The 20,809-nt window shown below is 30.0% G+C and overlaps 4 protein-coding genes and 1 long non-coding RNA gene across 7 annotated transcripts; 3 read left to right on the top strand and 2 right to left on the bottom strand.

Annotated features, from left to right (window-relative positions):
* The first annotated feature begins 1,971 nt into the window (after positions 1–1,971).
* LOC105835643 (N-terminal Xaa-Pro-Lys N-methyltransferase 1) lies at positions 1,972–6,150 on the top strand. The gene is made up of 4 exons (XM_012679108.3): positions 1,972–2,167; positions 4,458–4,644; positions 5,573–5,681; positions 5,755–6,150. The coding sequence occupies exons 1-4, from the start codon at positions 1,997–1,999 to the stop codon at positions 5,978–5,980; spliced, it is 693 nt and encodes a 230-aa protein (XP_012534562.1). The 5' UTR covers positions 1,972–1,996; the 3' UTR covers positions 5,981–6,150.
* LOC105835651 (heparin sulfate O-sulfotransferase) lies at positions 4,983–11,890 on the bottom strand. Of its 2 annotated transcripts, none has more exons than XM_036292875.1 (7): positions 11,526–11,890; positions 9,961–10,193; positions 8,224–8,309; positions 8,011–8,149; positions 7,711–7,808; positions 6,615–6,772; positions 4,983–6,497 (listed from the first exon to the last, which is right to left on the bottom strand). In XM_036292875.1, exons 1-7 carry the CDS (start codon positions 11,638–11,640, stop codon positions 6,286–6,288), a joined length of 1,041 nt encoding a protein of 346 aa, XP_036148768.1. In that variant the 5' UTR covers positions 11,641–11,890; the 3' UTR covers positions 4,983–6,285. The 2 variants fall into 2 exon arrangements, with proteins under 2 accessions (XP_036148768.1, XP_036148769.1); XM_036292876.1 differs by having other exon boundaries at positions 9,961–10,190; positions 11,526–11,886.
* On the top strand, positions 8,452–10,290 carry LOC118647628. Its single transcript, XR_004964807.1, has 2 exons — positions 8,452–8,807; positions 10,039–10,290. It is a non-coding gene; the product is annotated as an uncharacterized LOC118647628 (long non-coding RNA).
* On the top strand, positions 11,701–13,281 carry LOC114254757. 2 transcript variants are annotated; one of them, XM_028191845.2, is made up of 2 exons: positions 11,701–11,920; positions 12,289–13,281. In XM_028191845.2, exons 1-2 carry the CDS (start codon positions 11,734–11,736, stop codon positions 12,498–12,500), a joined length of 399 nt encoding a protein of 132 aa, XP_028047646.1. In that variant the 5' UTR covers positions 11,701–11,733; the 3' UTR covers positions 12,501–13,281. The 2 variants fall into 2 exon arrangements, with proteins under 2 accessions (XP_028047646.1, XP_028047648.1); XM_028191847.2 differs by having other exon boundaries at positions 11,701–11,899.
* An 870-nt stretch (positions 13,282–14,151) lies between these two features.
* On the bottom strand, positions 14,152–20,255 carry LOC105836448. The gene is made up of 5 exons (XM_028191844.2): positions 20,040–20,255; positions 19,508–19,633; positions 16,784–17,868; positions 15,945–16,116; positions 14,152–14,541 (listed from the first exon to the last, which is right to left on the bottom strand). The coding sequence occupies exons 1-5, from the start codon at positions 20,184–20,186 to the stop codon at positions 14,425–14,427; spliced, it is 1,647 nt and encodes a 548-aa protein (XP_028047645.1). The 5' UTR covers positions 20,187–20,255; the 3' UTR covers positions 14,152–14,424.
* Positions 20,256–20,809: the final 554 nt, after the last annotated feature.

Genomic DNA, 20,809 nt, shown 5'->3' on the forward strand with positions numbered 1-20,809 from the left:
TTATTAAGACGCCTATGCTCAATTTGAAAGGGTGGTATTGTTCCTTAATGTTTACTCGAGTATGGATTTGGCTTGATTTATGCAAGGTGCAAAACTTTTACATCAAGTACATTTTGTTACGAGTCCACACCAGAAGCCGACAATTAAAAATGTTTTTTTGTTTTTTGTACAAAATTGTTACGTCCCCATACTGTTATCATCTATACTTCAATTGTGGAAAAGGATTTTTAATTCTGTAAATGCAATTCAAAGTTGGAGAAAATTATCGGTAAAACAGACGACTTTAGGATCTTAATCCGTTTATTCTTCTTTTCGCCAGAAACAAATCTAAATTTATCATATATAAATTAAATAACGAAAGCAATATACACCCCTAATTGATTCATTTTTTTGTTCTAAATTCTGTTAGTCATTCCTTCGGTCTTATTGTCCATATATCTTTGTATATCCTTTTCAATCTCTCCATCAAAATCTTCTCAATTCCTTTTTTCATCAAAATCCTCCTTTTTACATTGTCAAAAGTCGCTTTGAGGTCAACGAAAAGCAAATATACCTTCTTTTGTCTTTCTCTGTTTTCTCTTTGTATTAAGTGACTTAGGATAAATATATTATTCACCATGCCTCTTCTCTTTTTGAAACCTTGATTCTGAATTTATTCTCTTCTTCTCTACTTCCTTTTCCTCAGAATCTTTGCGTAAATTTTGTATGTCATGCACAAGAGTGACCTTTCTAGCTATAGTTTTCTGTTTTTTCTTAGTCTCCTTTCTTGAAGAATTAAAATTAATTTTAGAAATTTATTTAAAACTTTAGAAAACGATATTTTATTCCATCTCAAATGTCATACTGGATTAAAAATATACCCTAATCCTACCTATTGTTCTCTTGAATCTCTTCGTCTTTTCATGATGAAGATGATGGTGTAATCCACAATAATATTAATTAACATTAACATGTTAAAAGTTAAGTTAAACAAAATAAATTTTGAAAAAAATGGCAAAAATAAGTTTTTTTAAATCGTACTTTTGTCAATTTTTGATGACTTAAAAAAACCAAAGTGAAAAGATACAAGATAGATCTAGAACAGGAATAAAATGGATTTTGAGTATTACTAAAACGATAGCTTAAGAACAAAGGATAAAATGATTAAACACAATCTTTTAATTTGCTATAAGATTGTAAAAAATGTTTATTTTTTAAATATAGAATATATACTCGGGAAAAAAAATGTTTCATATAAAACATATAAATAATATATATAAAATATGTCCATACATGTTTATATTAGTTTCCTTTCTTTTGCAAAATTTCTGTTTAATATAAAAAGATAATAGTCATACTAAAGATAGAAACTAATTTAAAAAATAATTTGTGCATTGCTTTTTTTTTAAAAAAGCTAAGTATGAAAAATTGTCCATATATAATTATATATATTCCGGAATATATATGATTATATATGGACAATTTTTCATACTTAGCTTTTTTAAAAGAAGCAATGCGAAAATTATTTTTTTAATTAGTTTCTATCTTTTCCATATGACTATTATCTTTTTATATCAAACAGAAATTTTACAAAAGAAAGGAAACTAATATAAACATATATGGACATTTTATATATATATATATGTTTTTATATAAAACTTTTTCCCGGGTTACCATTTCTATGGATAATTAAACTTGAATAAATTTGAATTTAAATTAAATTAAAATAACAGTTTTAAATAAAAATCAAGTACTATCGAGGTTTAAATACTCTAATGTTATGATTACATATTATCTACGAAACATTAGGACAATAATTAATCATAAAATTAGTACTATATATTGATAATGTCTTACTCTTAATTATTTAAATTTTAATAGCAAACTCTAGAAGTAGCGATTTTTAATTGTAATCTCGCCGGTAGAGAGAGAGAGAGAAGAAATCGTGCGGACGCGCTGCATAGCGATCATCCGCGTTATTTGCGATTGTTCACAGTACCTAATTCGCAGTGCAGAAATGCAGGGATCACGTTATGTTCCGAGCATGTATCAGGGTGAATTTTACACTGCCGCCGCAAAATATTGGGATCGTATCCCACCTACGTTGGACGGAATGTTGGGAGGGTTTGGATTTATCTCACAGACTGATATAAAAGGCTCTACGCTCTTCCTAAAATCTCTTTTCCAGGTATATGTTGTCTAACCTATCAATGCATTTCATCTATATTTGTGCACGCATTTTTTCTTAATTAAATTAAAATGAATTATAAGATGTGTGAATTCCGTAAAATTAAATATTCAATGTTTTTAATCGAGAATTGGTTGTGGATTGTGTTAATGTAAAAATATTGTATCTCGTAACCTGGGAGTAAGCACGTGAATTTAATGAACATTAGTAGACGCGCGTCCGGATCATTTAAAAAATATATTATTCCATATATATTTGTAACTAAATAATAATTAATTAGGAAATTTTTCAATAATTTAAAGATACAAAAATGATTACTGAATATCATTTTACATTATTTTTCCTTTTTTCCCTTTTCTTCTTTTTATCTTTTTTGAATTTAATTTATTTTTATTAAACTTAATTACACTAAATTTATTATACATATTCATTTCTACATGTGTAAATTCTGCGAATTATATAAAACGTGTTAATATATATTTTTAGTTTATTATTCTATGCATATTTTTATTTAATTCTATTTGTTAAAATTATTAGTTTATTAATAATTAAGTAACAATACAGCAACAAGAAATTGTATAAGAAATAAGAGAAAATGCAATTTTTGTAAATAATCAAAACTTTAATGATTGATTAAACTAGCATTTATTTATTAGAGGAATACATTTCTGAGCTTTAGGCTCTTTTAGAGTATGAATATGATAACAAAGCTCTAAAAACTAAAGGTTTGTTTTTGGTAGCTGTACTACTGAACTGGTGCGATAAGTTAGAATGAGAAAAAATATATTTGTGTTATTTTAACTTATTGCACCAGTGCAACAGTGCAGCAAGAATGAACAGGCTGTAATTGTGAGTCCAATAATTCGTAGATAAAATAACTGAAAGCAGAGTTGGGATTTGATTGTACATTTTGAGCCAATTTTGTTGTTGACATCTACTGTCCCCATGTTTTGCCATTTGTATTGTAGTAACTTGCCGGATGCTCAAATGAGATGTGACATTTTATTTCAGAAGCCTTCATAATATACGGAACTGTAATTCCCCTAAATGACAGAATTTAATATTTATAATCAACAACAGTGTAATTATTAATTTCGACCTGACTGGCCTTGAATATATTTAATTAATCAGTGCACAACGTTTCGACCGTAGGTTTCGGTCCTTTTCAAGTGCGTAGATACATGGAATAAAATAACTTTGTACACATTTTTTGAATTAAGATATGTTCCCTGATATATCGTCTGAAAACCGAAAACAACGAGCGAATATATAACTTAGAGATTGTACAGAAATTTATAAGAATAAAATATAAAAATTATAAAAATTATAATAAAAATATTAGAAGTTATATATTCGCTCGTTGTCTTCGGTTTTCAGATGATATATCAGAAAACATATCTTAATTCAGAAAATGTGTACAAAGTGTACAAAGCACTGTAAGAAAATGTCAAACAAGTGAGAGTTATGATAAGTCATTGTAAGAATAACAAAGATGGGTTGATTTACAAAAATATTAGGTCGGTTTAATAATTCTGTCATATTAAATTTTTCGGTCTTCATTTGTAAGTTAATAGCATTTGAATTTTTTTTATAAAAAATATCTGCTATTTCTTTCTTTCTCATGTTTTTTGTTATGTAAAATACGCAATTCTGACCAATTAAAGTCATGCATCTCAATCTTTTTATTTTGCCATTTTTTGGTTGAAGCAAATCTTAATGCTGTAATATTTTCATATCTATTATTAAATATATTTTTCAATTCCATAAACTGTGCTATATGATTGTCGGACTTAAAACATAATTATAAATTGAAATTAGAAATAACATCAAAATTATTTCATTGTCAAATTTAATAATAATGCTGTAAATATCTTAAAATCTGTAAAGAATTTATTGAATTTTCTCATTCCGTGATTGGTGTCATATTGGGAGACTTGGAGCATACATGTGATATACTTATTAACCAATATGTTTGAAAAAATGTCTTCTTTCAAGCAATGTGTACAATAATAAGTTAAATATTCGACCATGTAAATAACACAAGAAATAAGAGAAGTGCCAAGAAAATTATTTTTTGAAATTTATATTTGTTTCTTTAAATTATTGGAAAATACTTATATTACCTGTCTATCAAGGAGGGAAAAATGATAAGATGGAAAATTTAATTATCAACATTAAAACAATTAAGATAAGAAATGTATTAATGAAGAAATATTTAAGAATATCAATAAATTACAAATTTACATGTCAAAAGAAAAAAAACGTGTCTGAAAAAAATGTTTTGTTTTAGTTGGAAAATCCACCTTCCAGGACATTTGCTCTAGACTGTGGTGCTGGTATCGGTAGAATTACAAAGAATTTATTACTAAAATTTTTTAAACATATAGACCTTGTTGAACAAAACTCGAAGTTTCTAGAAGAAGCCAAGATTTCTCTGGAAAACTGTTCCTCGAAAATCGGTCAATATTATCCTATTGGTAAGATATTTGTCCACAAGATTGAAGACAAGGAAACATCACGAGATGTCTTCGAGCTTTTGAGTCTTTGATTATAAATTAAAAAACGCATTTCAATTAGTATACAAAAAATATGTTTTGAAAGAAAATGTTAATGAAAAAAACTATTACTATGCTAAAGGTTGTGTTGTGTAAGTCACTTTTTATCTTAGATGCATTTTTTAATTTATAATTAAAAAGTTTTTCTAATCTATTATGGAGTTCTTTTTGAAGTATTTATTCAAATTTTTATGTGTATATAGGCGCAGATATAAAAGTTGAACATATTAATTTATTACACATTATTTGTTAAAAATAAATTTGATTTGACAATAATTTATTAGAAAAATTTATTAATTACAAATAAAAGCATGTTACAAGATGTTATAAGATAAATTCTTACTATTAACCCTTAGTTCCTAGACTCTCGAAATTTATCGTTGTTACTAGACTGGGTGTGCGCTATCCGAGCAATCTTCAATCGTTCATATTTCGGAGTTAAATCAATCAATTAGAATCCTTTTTTTAAATAAAAGTTTAGAATCTCACAAAAAAGAATATTTTTAGCTGAAATATCGAAAATTAATTTGGTTTAAAAATATTTTAAAAAACGTCAACAAACTTTTCAGAAAAAATATGCTCGTGCCACACTCAGTCTAGGAACTGAGGGTTAAAACAATTATCGAGTCAAATTTGTACAATTGATGATAACAAAAAAATGACGCAATAGTTTTTGGTATCACAGTAATAGTTTAAACGTTCTTTTGTTCAGAATACAATTTTTCTCGTTATGTTTCCTTATGAGATTTGATATAACACACACACGCGCGCGCGCGCGTGTGTGTGTGTGTGTGTGTGTGTGTGGGTGGTGTGTGTGCGTGCGTATGTATAAATATATTGGTCTTTTAAGGATTACAAAACTTCTGTCCTATGGTAAACAAGTATGATCTTATATGGTGTCAATGGGTACTAGGACATTTAAAAGATGACGATTTAATAGAATTTTTCAGAAAGTGCTCGTGAGTTTTGTTTTCGTTCTCTTGTCGAAGAAACACGACATACTGTTTCTTATCTTACAATTTTGATTTGTAGATTAGGCCTGAAAGCCAATGGTGTGCTTGTGGTAAAAGAAAATATCACAACCTCGAATAATATGGAAATTGATAAGGAAGACTCTTCCGTGACGAGGCCAATGAAAAGTTTACGAGCTTTATTTGAAAGAGCTGATCTTATTTGTATTAAGGAACAACAGCAGACTAAATTCCCACCTGGCTTATATCCAGTTTATATGTTTGCTCTTAGACCAAGAAATCAATGAATCAGTCTATAATGTGCAATTTACAAATCAAATTTCCGATTATTGTATACCTTTAGTTAGATTTCAATATTAATTTATTTATTTTCATTTTCTTCTAAATTATCTTATTTTAGATGCAACATTTAAAAACTTTGAAAAGAAAACGTTACATCTTACGAGTAGAAAAAAAATAAATATTAACTTTATAAATTCATTTCATAAAAAAATTATTTTGCTCATAATTACAATAAATACATACTTCACAGTCGCGCGCGAATTACACTATTGTGTTATTCAGTGAGAATAAGGTTTTATGTAAAAAAAGTTTACTTTGGTCGTATCTTTTCATACATAAAACGTTGATTTGCATCTTGAGGGGAAGCATTTATGAGGCGTCTTTTCACAGCGTGAAAATGTTCCAAAGCGAAATTATAGAACTCATTTTCCATTTTCCATACAACCGATTGCTGGATCTTGTCTACCGTTTCGGGCAATGGATTGAGTTTCTGTGTAGTTTGTCGTAAATGCGATTTGTTATCTAAAATCAAAGAAAGCATCGATGTTTTCTTCTGATATTGTTTTAACTGTGATAATTTAATAAAGGAAAGATTGTGTATTTCTCTCTTGATAAATACTTGTTCCTATGAATACTGACTATGTAAGAAGAAGTTGTATGCTCCTTTGAAAAACCGTGGTAGTACATTCTCTAATACTTCTACGAATTCGTTTAGCTCCTCTGTCACTCCAACTAGAAAGTAATACCTCTGTAGATTCCGTTTGGCTTCTTCTAATGCCCAGCTATTACCAATTTCCCTGCAAAAAAGCACAATAATTAACATTCTAATAATCATTATTGCATATTTTAGCATCTAGTTAAAAAAGTTCTCCAGTCTTTTCATATTATATAAAAACTTAAAAACTTGAAGTTCATGATTAATTTTTTTGACGGCGCACAAAATTTTCCTGTTTATGTTCCTGTGGGCAAGAAAAAAATGTGATCGGAGTTTTAAGATACTTGCGATATGTAAGAGTTTTCTTGGTCGCTGAATTCGAATTTAAAGTTAAAATTTCAAAATTCAAATCCAATTCAATATCGTTATATTTATACCTGTACTGTGTTTCGTGAGATAGCGGCCTATTTTATTTCCTGACTCAGAATCCCCAAGTTAGATTTCATTAATTAGATTGTGATTTTTTTTGGCATATAGGGTCCACCATTTTGAATTAAGATATTTTCTATTTTGATTTTGTATTTATTTGTATTGATCCACAAAACCCTCAGTACCAATTTTTATAAAAATTAGACCAGTTAATTAAAAATAAAACGATGTGTGCCATATAACGTCAATGCCATCGAAAGGATTAATATACAGGCATTTCTAGATTTTTTAAAGTTTTTAAATAATAAGTTTTTTCTTTATCTTTATACAATTTTTCTAATCTGGAGGCCAAAAAATAAGCACACTAAGATATTTTTAACAATAAATTACAGAATAACAAATTTAAAGAATATTAAGAATTAAAAGAAATAAAATTCTACCGTATTCTTTTTGTGTAAGTATATGAAATATATAAAACATTTCTATTCAAATATAGCGTCATATTAATGAAAATGTAGCAATAACACACTTATTACTATATTTAAATTATTACAATTCTTTTCCAATTTTTCTACACCAATGTACATGCCATGATTTTGGCAAATTTCCAAAAGTCAACACCTATTGGTTGGCGTAAAAAAGAGAACTTACCAACAAGCTGGATCGTGACCACATAAAAACGGAATTTGCAGCCACATGTTATTAGGATCACAGTCAGGTTGACCAATATTTACACACTCGTCAAATGTCTGAGAATAAAGATTTTGATTAGATAATAGTACATTAGCCACGTTCCAAAATTTACTACTAATACTGAAAATCTTTAGTTCACATTATATATAGTCTATATATATATATATATATATATATATATATATATATATATATATATATTATATATATATATATATATATATACATATACATATAGCTCCAGAAAAATGTACAAACCTTTGTGTCTCCATGTTTCTTCCTTATAACATGAGGTCTAAAATTATCCCCGTATCTTAAGAAGTAATAATATGATATAAATCTGTCTAAAGGTTTTCTCAGTAAATTTATATACAAAGGCATACGCTTAGTACCAAATCTGAAAAATAAAAGTTTATTATAAATAAAACATTTATATTATCTTGGAAAAGAGGTAAATCTTGATGTACTTACTTTCCAAAATTTAAAAATGCCATGTGTCCATGATAAAACGCTGGTTTTATACTGTTCCAGTTTGATATGTTGTTTGCAAATTGAACCTGCATGTAATATTTCTATGTTACAAAATACATTATAAAATATCTAAATTTTGACAAAAAGGGAAAGAAATATATATATATATGTCCAGATAAATTTTAGATATATAAATTTCTATTCTCTTGTTCTCTCTCTCTCTCTCTCTCTCTCTCTCTCTCTCTCTCTCTCTCTCTCTCTCTCTCTCTCTCTCTCTCTCTCCCCCCCCCCTTCCTCCTATACATATATATATTAGTGATGTAACGAATATTCGCATTCGCAGAAAATATGCGAATGTTTTGCGAATATTACTTTAGTAAAAGTTGGTCTCTTTAGAGGGAAAAAAAAAAAAATAAAATAATGTAAAAAAATTAGGCAATTCAATAATTTTCTTTTATTAAAGTTGGCCATTCTTAAGGATTCACATTGTAAACGACGTAAACAATGACTGCGTTCCGGCAAGACACTGCTACTGTAGCGCTACAGTCTTACGCGCGGGCCAACTGGCTGCACCGAACCAACAGGTTCGTGCAAGGCAATATTCGCATTCGCATTCGCGAATGTCGGTAACAGATATTCGCATTCGCGAATATCTAAAATCGTACATTCGTTACATCTATATATATATATAATGTGTGTGTGTGTGTGTGAAAGGGAGAGGACAAATAGAAATTTATATGTTATAAACTTGTTATCTGAGCATTTTTAGACTTAGTTCCATTTTAAAACACTATCATGTATTTTAATGAGAAAGACAAAATTCAAATGTGAAAAAAAGATACATAATGTAAATTTTCTTTAATATTTAATAAGGTTATTTATCTGTAAATTTCTTCATAAGTTTATCATAAGCATCAAGCTTATTCAAAATGCATTCTAAATTCTAATAAAAAATTAAAATTTCTCATTTTACATTATGTTTAACTGATTCTTTTAATTATTTAATCTACTACACTTATTCTATAAGTCTTAGTAATATATTTCAATAAAGTCAATGGCTGCGTTCCGAAGTTCACTGCCAGTACTGAAAGTCTATAGTTTGTTATGTGCACTATAGATTTTCAGTACTGGCAATAATTTTCGGAACGTAGTCAATATTAACTTCTTTGTTCTTGTTCAACAACTAATTTCAGTCTTTAATAAAATCGTATGAAAAGAAATTGAAAAAAAAATCATACAAAATTAAGCATTCATTCCTTTGCATGGAGAGTTAAATAAAAAAATTCAATTATTACACTAATTTCTTCTTTTGATAAAATTTTATAATATTCTTAACACTTAAATTTTAACACTTTTCAATCTTTTATTTTTATAATATTCTTTGCAAGAATATAAATTCTTTTTTTTTACATAGTAATTAGTGTATCCAAAATCTATCATGAATATATTTAAAGACTATTAGCAAGAAAAAATCTTTATGAAAGATAACCACCAATTAAAAGAAAAAATAAATTGTGCAATTGCTTTTCTTAACAGTAAAATTGATGTTTTATCAAATGTGATTATGAGATTTTCTCAAAATTTATGATATATATATTTTAAAATATTATCAAAAGATTTTTTGTTAAAAATAACTTAATTTTAAAAAAAAGTACATTGAGTAATCGATTTTTTAAGCCAAAAATTAATATTTTTCTGTGTGTGTGTAGCTAAGCAGTACATGAATCTTTAATGCACCTGGTTGGCGAAAGTAAGAGTGTGCATGTTATTGGTCACATTAATATGTAACACGTGATACTTGTTTTGTTTGCACAGATCGTAAACTAATCCCATGAAGCTGGTAGATGCTGTCTTCGGCACTCTATTGTATATCACTACAATATCTTCCAGATCATCCTCGTTACTTCCACGCGCCTCGGTGCGCCCGTCATCGTTTCTAGTATCAATTCGCTGTATAACAGCATCATCTGCTAAAAGAAAATGTTATTCCTGCTCAATTTGGAAAACAAATAGGGATTGTTCGCTAGTGTGTTCTTAATTTTCCATAAAAATAAAATCGAGGAAAAATATACTTTTTTTTTCAAAAAATACAAGAAAAAATAATGATACTCAGTATATAATGATAGTTAAGAAAATATTTATGTTTAGCTAATACGTTTTTGTGATGTAAAAAAGTTTTTTAAATGTTTTTAATATCTATTTAATTTATCAAATCATTGAAGTATCTTATATATAAACAATATTGTAAATTAATAAAAGATGTTACAAATTTATTAAATATTTTAAAGTTCTACAAAACATTTTTATAATGTTTATTAAGTAGTTTAAAAAATATTGTATAAAATTCTTAAGTTTATTTTTTGAATTTAAAATTAATTTTTATGAATATTTTGAATATATAATACCAACAGTTAAAAGATAATAAAATTTAAAAATTACAGGCTCCATAGAATTAATTCTTATTTTTCTAATGAACAATTAAAAATTTTAGTCACAAATGCCTGAATTTTTACTTTAAAATCAACAAAAAATGCATTTGTAAAAAATGATTTTACACAAAAATAAAGAATAAAAAATTAAATAACTTTTTATTCAAGAGAATTATGTCCAAATTATATACATATACTAGAACATAATAGCAGAACAATCTATCAAATTGTTATATTTTTAATGTTTTGAAATTCTAACATAACTTAATTTAAGGCATTCTCATACTTAATATTATTTATATAACAGACAAGAAATGATACAATAAATGTTTGCTGTGTATTTTTTAATTTTTCTCTTAAAAATATAATTTTATAATCTTAAAACCTGTAAAATATTGAATGGATATCTTAATTTGTCATGTAATTTACAAGTTTTAGAATAATAAAATATATTTTAAAGAAAAAAACAACACTAATGTAGCAAATAATTAATTACACATAATATTGTCATATAAATTATACCGTGAGGGAACCAAGCCTTAAGTGCCTAAATGTTTGTTAAACTTATTTTGAATCTAATTGTTACTTAGGAGGGTACTAGTATTCTTAATTTTCCAAAAAAACGAAAACAAATAACAGCGATAATGACAGTGAATTTTATTGATGAATTATATTTACTTATGTGTGTGAAGATTCGTATAGGAATATTAAAACTACTGACAGTGACATTGTCTTAAAAGAAAAAAATTGGAAAAACACGGCAAAGAGAAAAATTGGACAAAGTTTTTTTTCCCAAAATTTTTGAGATTTTTTTTCAGATTAAGAACACTAGTAGAAGCCTGCACAGACTCAAGGTTACGTCTAGAAACATACGGAGCGATTTGTAGCTTTCCTCCAAGTCGTTCATTCGCAGCCGCAGATAGACTATCACGATGACGAGGATCAGGATCAGAAGCCATTGCGCGAGCGGCAGGTTCCTCAGTATCATCTTACGTCGCCGCTCAAATCATACCTGTCACCCGCGTCCGCGGTCGCTCGCAAGCGTGCCGTGTCGCGCTGAAATTGAGCCGAATAGCTCAAAATGTGTGTTAACAGATGTTTGCGCAGGTATCTTTTCTTCTTTCCGATCTCGTCTTTAGAAATCGCGCGTCGGTCTGTTGTACGACAGTTTAATCATCGAATAGTGACCGGATACACCCATTTGGGCTGTGCGGCACAGACTGTGTCCCCGACGTCCCCGGTCCCCGGTATAGCGTATAACTTTGTAGGTTAGAAATCACACAACATACCTGGCGCTTTGTGCCTTGGCGCTTACACCTTCGAACTTTCGAAGTAAACTTGATTACGATTGATATTCCTGCAATCTGCATGTTTCTCACGTAATTACAAAAGTCAATGACGAGAGATATCTTGAAATATAAAAAATTATATAAAAATATATAGAGCAGAAAAGGCGGTTATGGACTAAATATTAGAGGGTTATGGAAGAATGGAAGTCACACAAATCACATCTCATGATGTATAGTCTTAAGATGCCATCAACCAATTATACTGAGACTATAATACCAAAAATACTATACTAAAATGTTTGTAGTGTAAAGTAATCATTAAGCGTTTGAATTGCGCGCTCTTTTAGTTAGTCTCGGAGATGGCTCCACCATCACCGAAAGTGATTGGCTAGCACTGATGATTGGTCTACGAGGAATAAAGGCCCGCGATTGGTCCGAGAGGACCGGAAGGCCGAAGACGACGAAGCGAGTGAGGAGAAAATTGAATCGTGGTACTTTGTCTGGAGGGACGGAAATCCATTGGGCCCGTAAGGAGAGAATTATGGCGCGAGTGAAGTAAGTTCTGTATGTCGGGCGGTCTCTACACGATAGAAATTTGCGAGTGTAAGCTACAACAATAAAACGATTGTAAGCAAGTGATCAACCTGCCTGATTTAGTGTTTCTTACTGACGTTATTATACCTTCTAGTAGTTCTTACCGGCATTCCATCCCATCAAACCGCTCAGCGCTCACACAAGCATTGTCTACGGCCGGTATTCATAGTCAAATCTTATTTCAAGATCGTCTCAAGCAATGTCTTAAGATGCTAATACGGCTCTGTGATTGGTTGATGGCATCTTAAGACAGTACTTAAGATGATCTTAAATATAAGATCCGACTATGAATACCGGCCTACGTCTCTCCCTTTAGCGGAGAGCTCAATTTATTCCTTACAATAGATTCTTATATAAAATATAAGAATATGATACTTTTATGATAGTTTTACAGTGTATAAATCGTAATTGCAAAAGATTTTTTACGTTTTATTTTTTTGTGTGTTACTATGTACAGTACAAGATCTATAGCGATACTTTTGAGATGCTGATAAGCAAAATCCGCCAGAGCGTAATTTTCTCGTTTTTAGAAATAAAAAAGAGAATATTTGTTAGTAATACTAATTACATATCCCCTTATTGGTTTTATAACCACATCTTTTTTTCTTTACAATAAAAATTGTTAATTATATATTTGTTATGTATTATATCTGATTGGTAGAACTCTATTGGTTAAGAAATTTGTATCGTCAAGAATTGTTACATAAATATTTACCGAGTTATTTAAATAAAAAAATAAAATGGTAGTTTATAACCTTCTCTCTCTCTCTCTCCTTTAAAATAATTATATATATCCAGGGTTTGCCAATAAACTTTCTATCTGAATATTTCAAAACAACACATTTGTTGAAAAAAGTTTGAAACAAAAGTTACTTGAGAGGAAAGTTTTTAAATACTTGATGAATATTTGTAAGTCTGTTTATACAACATTAAATACTTATTGATGTATTTGTGAGCCTATGCTTATATAAATTTTTTACTTATTTCTAAACTCGTAAAACATACTGCATAGTTTGATGAAGAATCTTAAACTTTGTATGTTGGATGGGATGTTTCAAATTTAAATGTCAAAACTTTAAGTGTTGATAATTTAAAAAGTCCTTAGTTTTTTGTTTTGGAGAAAATCACAAAAAACAAGTTTTTATTTAACTTTTTTATTCTCAAGCTGTCATTTTTTAAATGAAGGTATTGGTCAAAATTTTGATCTTTTACAACAAAATATTATATCTCAAATAGCTTTTGTATAAAGCATCATATCTAGATTCTAAAATATTGCAGCTAATTTTTAAATTTTGTAGAATTTGTTATACATATCTCGAAATTATATCAAGAGATTGAATTTTAACACTTAATTTCTTGAAATTATTTTAGAACAATTTATTTTTTCCAAAAATAATATAGATGGATAAAGCTGTATTTAGAAGAAAAAGAATTGTTAATAAAAGAAAATTTGTGTCAGTTTAAATAAGAAATGAAAAAATAAAAACTTTGAAACGAGAAAAATGAAACTAAAAATTTTTGTCTTTGTTTATCGATTTCCAAAGTTTTGACATTTAAATTTTATAATATTTATATATTAATTTTAGATTATTTTATAAGGAACATAGCGATTGAAGTAACAACATTAAGAATATTAATGTATTTTATAATAAATTTTAGAGTAAAAAAAGATTCAATTCTGATCTTGCTAGTATATGATCGTGATTAACAAATAATTCCTACAGATATACAGTCTCCCTCGGTAGATCTTTTTTTAGCACAATATATCACAAATCTTAATATCAATTTATATTAAATATAGTTTATATAATATCTATGTTCTAATTAATATATCTAGGTATACATAAATTACATAGATCGATTGCGATTTATACATTCATGCGATGTTACTAGAGCGGTGTTACGACATCGTGCATCGCGTACCTCCATGTCCATGCTCTCGCCACTTCCTCGAACTTCTCGCGATCATTCAGATACATCTCGCCAAGTTCTGGTTCCATACACACCTGTCCACAACATATATCAATAATACAAACATATTGCTAATGTTGATAAATATATAAATATAAATGTATTAATATACATGATGTTCAGTAACAAATGGGAGAAAATTTAAGGAATAAATCTAGGTAATAAAATAAAACATGAGGAATAAAACTGTGATTAAGATTGTTTTTGAATTATAAATGTTTAAATATTTACTTAAAGTACATGAATATTTAAACATTAAAATTAAAAAAAGAGCTCCATTCAAATTTTGTTATTCTTGTGTTGTACCCCTCGTTGTGAGTACGATTTTGGGATCGCTGCCAGAGATCTCGCGAGGAAGGTATTTCGTCACATACACCGTTATTTGTCTTGAACACTTTTATTCTTGTATTCAGTTACAATAGTTAGATCGCGACCCCGCAAGGCAGAGTGTCGCGTCTATGAACTTGTTGTCCACGACCCCGCAAGGCAGAGTGTCGTGGTGGTATATTTAGTATAAGTTATCTCGGCGATACACGACCCCACAAAGCAGAGTGTCGTGTGTAGTCTTAGTTTGTCTACTTCGGATTGACCCGATCCTCACCTTCTTTCGCCGGTTTATATATCCGATAATTCGGTAGTTGGATCGAAAGAAGGGGAGGATTGCGTGAGGGCGTAAATCGGTCAGTATTCCAAATTATTGCTTAGACAGCAAGTGCTGTCTAAGGAGCATTGCGCTAATTGTCGAACGGATTGCGCGAAACCTCGCGCGATGCGCTCGATGCTGACTGCAGCTGACCGACTTACGTCATCGTGTTACTGACACCTTATCGTTATGAGTGTGTCACTCATAACACTTGATTTTATAAGTTTGATTTTTTTTGAAACATTAAAATTGTTTAAAATATATGAATATTTAAACCTTTATATTTAAGAAATAAAACTTTAATATAATTTTATTATTCTTAATTTTTGTCTTAACACAAAAGAAGAATATTAAATATGAGGAATAGAATTTTAGAGTCAGTTTTCTCAATAAACATTAGATATAATGCAAAATAAATACAAATAAAATATAAAGTATAAATGTGTACGAAATATAACTTATTATTCATCTAGTGTAGTGTTATTCATGTAGTGTTTAATGAAGAAACTGATTCTGAAATTCTAAGTCGTATTCCTGATATCTAATATTTCTCTATTGTGAAGGGCCTATTTTATTATTTAATCATTTTATCATTTTTTTAAATCATTCATCATGATTATTTTTTAAAGTTTCTTCTAATTGTTGCTGAACACTATATAGCATCACTTTACAGAAATTAATTTTTATGTAAATTGAAAAAAAATTTTAAATAAATATAAATTGAAATACATTTAATTAAATATTTTTATAGAGTAGTAGTAGTAGTGTTTGTAGATGCTAAAATAGTGCACTTACTTGGCAGTACGGGTCCGTAAGCAGACTTTGCACACTGATAAGAACTTTAGATATTGTAAGAGCTAATGACCAATTATGATGTATCGAATCTATACCAACATCCCCGTGTCTTGATACATTTGGATGAAGTATTTTTGTTAGAAATCTCACTACGGGTGGACACATGGGATAACTGTAAAAAATATACATATATTACATGGAATATTAATAAGATAAAACAAAAATCGTTTTCTTATGCTTATGAATATCAAATCCTATCATAGTTTTATAAAATGTAATATAAAAATAAAATTTTTAAATTAAAATTCTCTTAAATTTTAAAATATATTTTACGAAATTTAAAAAAACTTTACATAAAAAATGCCAAATAGGAATCAAATGTAGTTTTTGGTGCGCAAAAATTGAAATCGCTTAAAGTTCTATATTTGCAAACGTTTCAATATCATTTTTGAACCATCTTCAAGTGCATTACAATCATGTTCATATAAAAAATGTTGAGTAAAAATTTAAACAGAATGCATGCGTCGTCAACGTTGATTGCAAAGTTAAGCCATGTATTTAAAAATTATTACTGTCCACCATGAGTCAAGAAATACATTTTGATGTTATTTAGCTGAGTCGGTGATAATAATAATTAATATGTATCCAATATTGATAATAATTCGTGGTAAAAAAATCGTCAGTTATTAAAAGTTAATATAAGATAAAAATTTGACTTATATGATGTGTTGAGATTTTATTTTATTTGTATTGAAATTTTTTAATAACTTTTTCAAAGATTTTATTAGGGAAAAGATAGAATTACCTGAATGTATGTAGCAAGTTTTCTTTTAACATACCTGAATGGTACTTGTAGATATAGATAAAATAATCCTCCCTCATATGGACTTCCTACTGGTCCCGTGATGGTTGCTTGCCAATGGCAGCACATATGATCGAGAGGCATTGCTTCGATACCTTCTGGTGGATCGATCCTTAAGCTTTTGAGTTCGCTGCGCAGTCTGTTTCTCCGCCAGGAGTTTTCCTCCATCCTAGGTGGTCTTGATCTCAGGGAAGTTTGTGCCAAGCAGATTCGACATGGTGCCGAAGAGGCCAGATAATCATATACCTTGTACCAATTTTTCACGCAGCCAATGGGCTTGTATAAAGGCCAACGTAATTTCACATGCTGTTTCCACTGTAACTGCGTAACGTGTGTCGACAGCAGGCCGCACCATCGTCGACAGACATTTGCTGCCGACCACAGGCTGATGTCATCGAGATGTGAGAAGATGGCGAGCAGCACCTCAGGCGGTAATCTCTCCACTAAACCCGGCTCATTGATCGGTTCATGCTCGATGTGTTTGTGATTCGACAGTATCTCCAGTCGTTCTGACAAATTGTATGGTGGCTGCGATGATGATTCGCCCGCATTTTCGCATACTCGGTAGTTCCAATGATACGGTATGGCATTATGTACAGATTCATCTTGATTTTGACCATGATCTGGTGCAAACGTTTCTGGCGTATTCCGCGGATTTTCATCCATCCTATCTTGCGCGTTTCGATCGTTCCTACTGATGTAACTCTGATGGCAATCGTCGGCTCTTGTACGACAGACTATATTTTGTAGATTGAGACTTGCATCGCATGGTGCCGGCACATTTCGCATGAACGCTGTCACGCACTTGTCCACAGAATGTTGGCTGTTCGAATTGCTCTGGAGCACGTGATAATTGCACTGGGGGACCGCGTTTTGATACTGTGCATAACATACTACATTCCTGCGTGAAACGTAATTATGATTGTGTGGATTCTGTTGTGCATTTGGAATATTGGGATTGATGCTCTGTGGAGAGTTCTGCTGCTGCTGACTGGTTCTTCTTTCGTGATTATAGTATAGATCGGTCGGTTCATCGTTTCCCGAATCTTCGTCATCCGTTTTCTGTTTTTATGGAAAACATACATAAGATTAGCATCAATATTATTAAAAATTTATGAATATCAATGCGTTAATAAATCAGAAATATTAATTAGTGCTCATCTACATTAATTAATGCATTGCTAAAGAATCTACATTAATTAATAAAATTTAAGGATTTATTAATATAAAAAATTTGTGTTTTAACCTTCAGAGGGTTGGGGTGGCTCACTATATGGGCCACTAAGGTAGACACCTATTTAATAAGTATTACTGTAGAAATATTATTTTGTGTGTGTATGTGTGTGTGTATGTGTGATATAAATTTAGGTACTTGATTCTTTTATTTAATATAAATCGGCAACAATAAAAAACAAAATGACAAAAATTTATAAAAAAAGAAAAACAAACAAGAAGCTAACAAACAAAACTTTCTATGCCGTGATATTGAATCTGGATGATGCTACACCAAAGGAAAGTTGTACATAACAATGTAACTGTTATTTATTTATTTAGATTTATGATAACATTATGTTGTTTTTGTGCAAAATATTGATAATTTGACCTTGGAACCATGATATGACATAAAAAAACCTTTAGAAACATTAAAATTAAAATTTTGAAAATTTTTATACCATATTGAGCTGGAATGACTCATATATGACCTAATTTACACCAAGCACTTGGTACGCGTATCAAGTACTATATCCATATCAAATCGCTTGATTCGTTCGGTATAAATGCTCGCGGATTACTTTAGTGCGCTCTGATCTGATACTTCTCAATCGCGAGTATCAGACCAAGTTGATACGCATATCAAAAGATGTCAGCGCACTGTAAACACTTAATTCGATTCAAGTTGGATCAAGTATATACTGTCACTGCTGGCTGTTGTTAAATTGAGATTAAAAGTTAGAATTTTTAGTTAGAAAGTTAGAATAACAGTTTTTATATCAATAGTGAAAATGTCATGTAAAAAGAGATGGAACTGTGTAAACAGGGACATATAAAACGTTTAGTCCGCACTAACTTAATGCACGTACCAACTGATTTAACGGTGTAAACTAGATCTATGATCCAGCAACTTGGAATTTGTGTGAGTTTATATGCAAGTAGGTTATACTTGCATATAAATTTTACATATAAAGATTCAAAATTTTAATGGAAAAATAGGTTTGTTCGCGTTGCTTGAAATCCCCAAAATTGTTTGCACTTTAAATGAGATAAATATATACTCGACTACTAAAGAAAGAGAAAACAAAGATGTCGAGTGCGAAAAGTGCAAGTAAAGCGAACAGGCCCAATGTCAACTCTCTAAAAGTTCAAAAGCTTGTAGTATCATTATTAAAACTGATTGATTTAATTAAAAATATTATTTCCAACTTTAGTTTACAATTGCATTCATGTTGGACAACTAGTAATTTATATAAAATAATGTATAAAATTATTTAAAACTTGATGTACAAATATTATTAGTACCAAGACTTGCTTCAATTAAAAAAATTTCTTCTATTTATAAATTAATCTAACTTTTAAAAATATATATATATTACTTAAAGTCTACTGATATAGCATTGGTATAATTATAGACATATTTTATAATATATTAGATAAAATACAATTACATAAAATCAGATTATTTATTTATCATTATATTTGATACCTCACTGAAAATTGGCACCTGGAGCAAATCAATATCATTTGGAAATAGAAATGCATGACACGTTGCACATACTGGTTCCTCAAAACATGGTCCATAATATCCATTACAAATATAACATGCTGTTGTCTGCAAATTAAAAATTTACATATATGTATATAAAAATTTATTAAGATATAAAAAAGAAAGATAATAAAATAAATAATAACTAAAGTTAGTCTGTCATCGACAAATGTCCTTTTATAATGAGTCCTTTTCTATTAAGTTATGAGAAGTAATATTCATAATAATTAAGTCATTAAGTTAATAAATCCTTGCAAAAGAAAATAATGTGTAGAAAGTATAAGATATTAATATGTTCAATGGGTAATTTTTTTTATCATAAGATCGTACATGAGGCTGAATTGTGATAAATGATGCAAGTTACACATGTGAAAAATTGGCAAAATTTAATAATTTAATAAGAAGCGAGGAATGGAAGAAGCAAAGGGGAGAAAGAAAAAAAGTGGGGAAGAAATGCGCGAAAACGGCTTACCGAGAATTGAAACTCAGGGCAGGGGACATACTCGATCGATTCAACAAAGTCGTCTTCCAGATTCAGACTGAGATTTAAATCACCATTCTCGTTTATTTTCTCATTATTACCATTTTGCGTGCAGTCGACAATCTTATCGCCTGCCATTTTGTAACAACGGTTAGCAGTCAGCACGTCAGCAGTGCCGTGCGAATCATGTGGATGTGGAATTCTCACAATCAGTGTTGCCAACAGTTGGAAAAAGAGATAGCGAACCAGCTGCGTTCAGAAACCCGAGTACTCTCGGATATACTACTAGCAGAGAGGAACCTGAGAGCGGCCACCGTGGCTTTTTTCGTGCGACCAATATTTGACTAGCATCAGCGCCAAACGTGGATGTAAAGCCCGTTCTACATTAATTGCAGTCGCCAGTTGTAATTTGCAACACCCAATAAATGTCGAGCTTTAACTAGAAACTAAGCGCCTATTGGATGTCGCAAGTCGCAACTAGCTGCTTGCGATTAATGTAAAACAGACTTTACATCCACGTTTGGCGCTGATGCTAGTCAAATATCGGTCGCACGAAAAAGGCCGTGGTGGCCGCTCTCAGGTTTCTCTCTGCTACTAGTTTAAGCGGGTCACACAGGGTGTTTACGATAATGGCTATTCGAGTAATTTTCTCTAGGACCGAAATATATGATAAGCACAACCATCTACTATCATCATGATTCGTGACAACTCAATGCTGTCCGGTATAGCCAAATCATCACGAGCAAGTTCCGTGAGTTTGT

Source organism: Monomorium pharaonis, chromosome 10 (genome assembly GCF_013373865.1).
Source record: "Monomorium pharaonis isolate MP-MQ-018 chromosome 10, ASM1337386v2, whole genome shotgun sequence".
Lineage (NCBI taxonomy): Eukaryota > Metazoa > Arthropoda > Insecta > Hymenoptera > Formicidae > Monomorium > Monomorium pharaonis.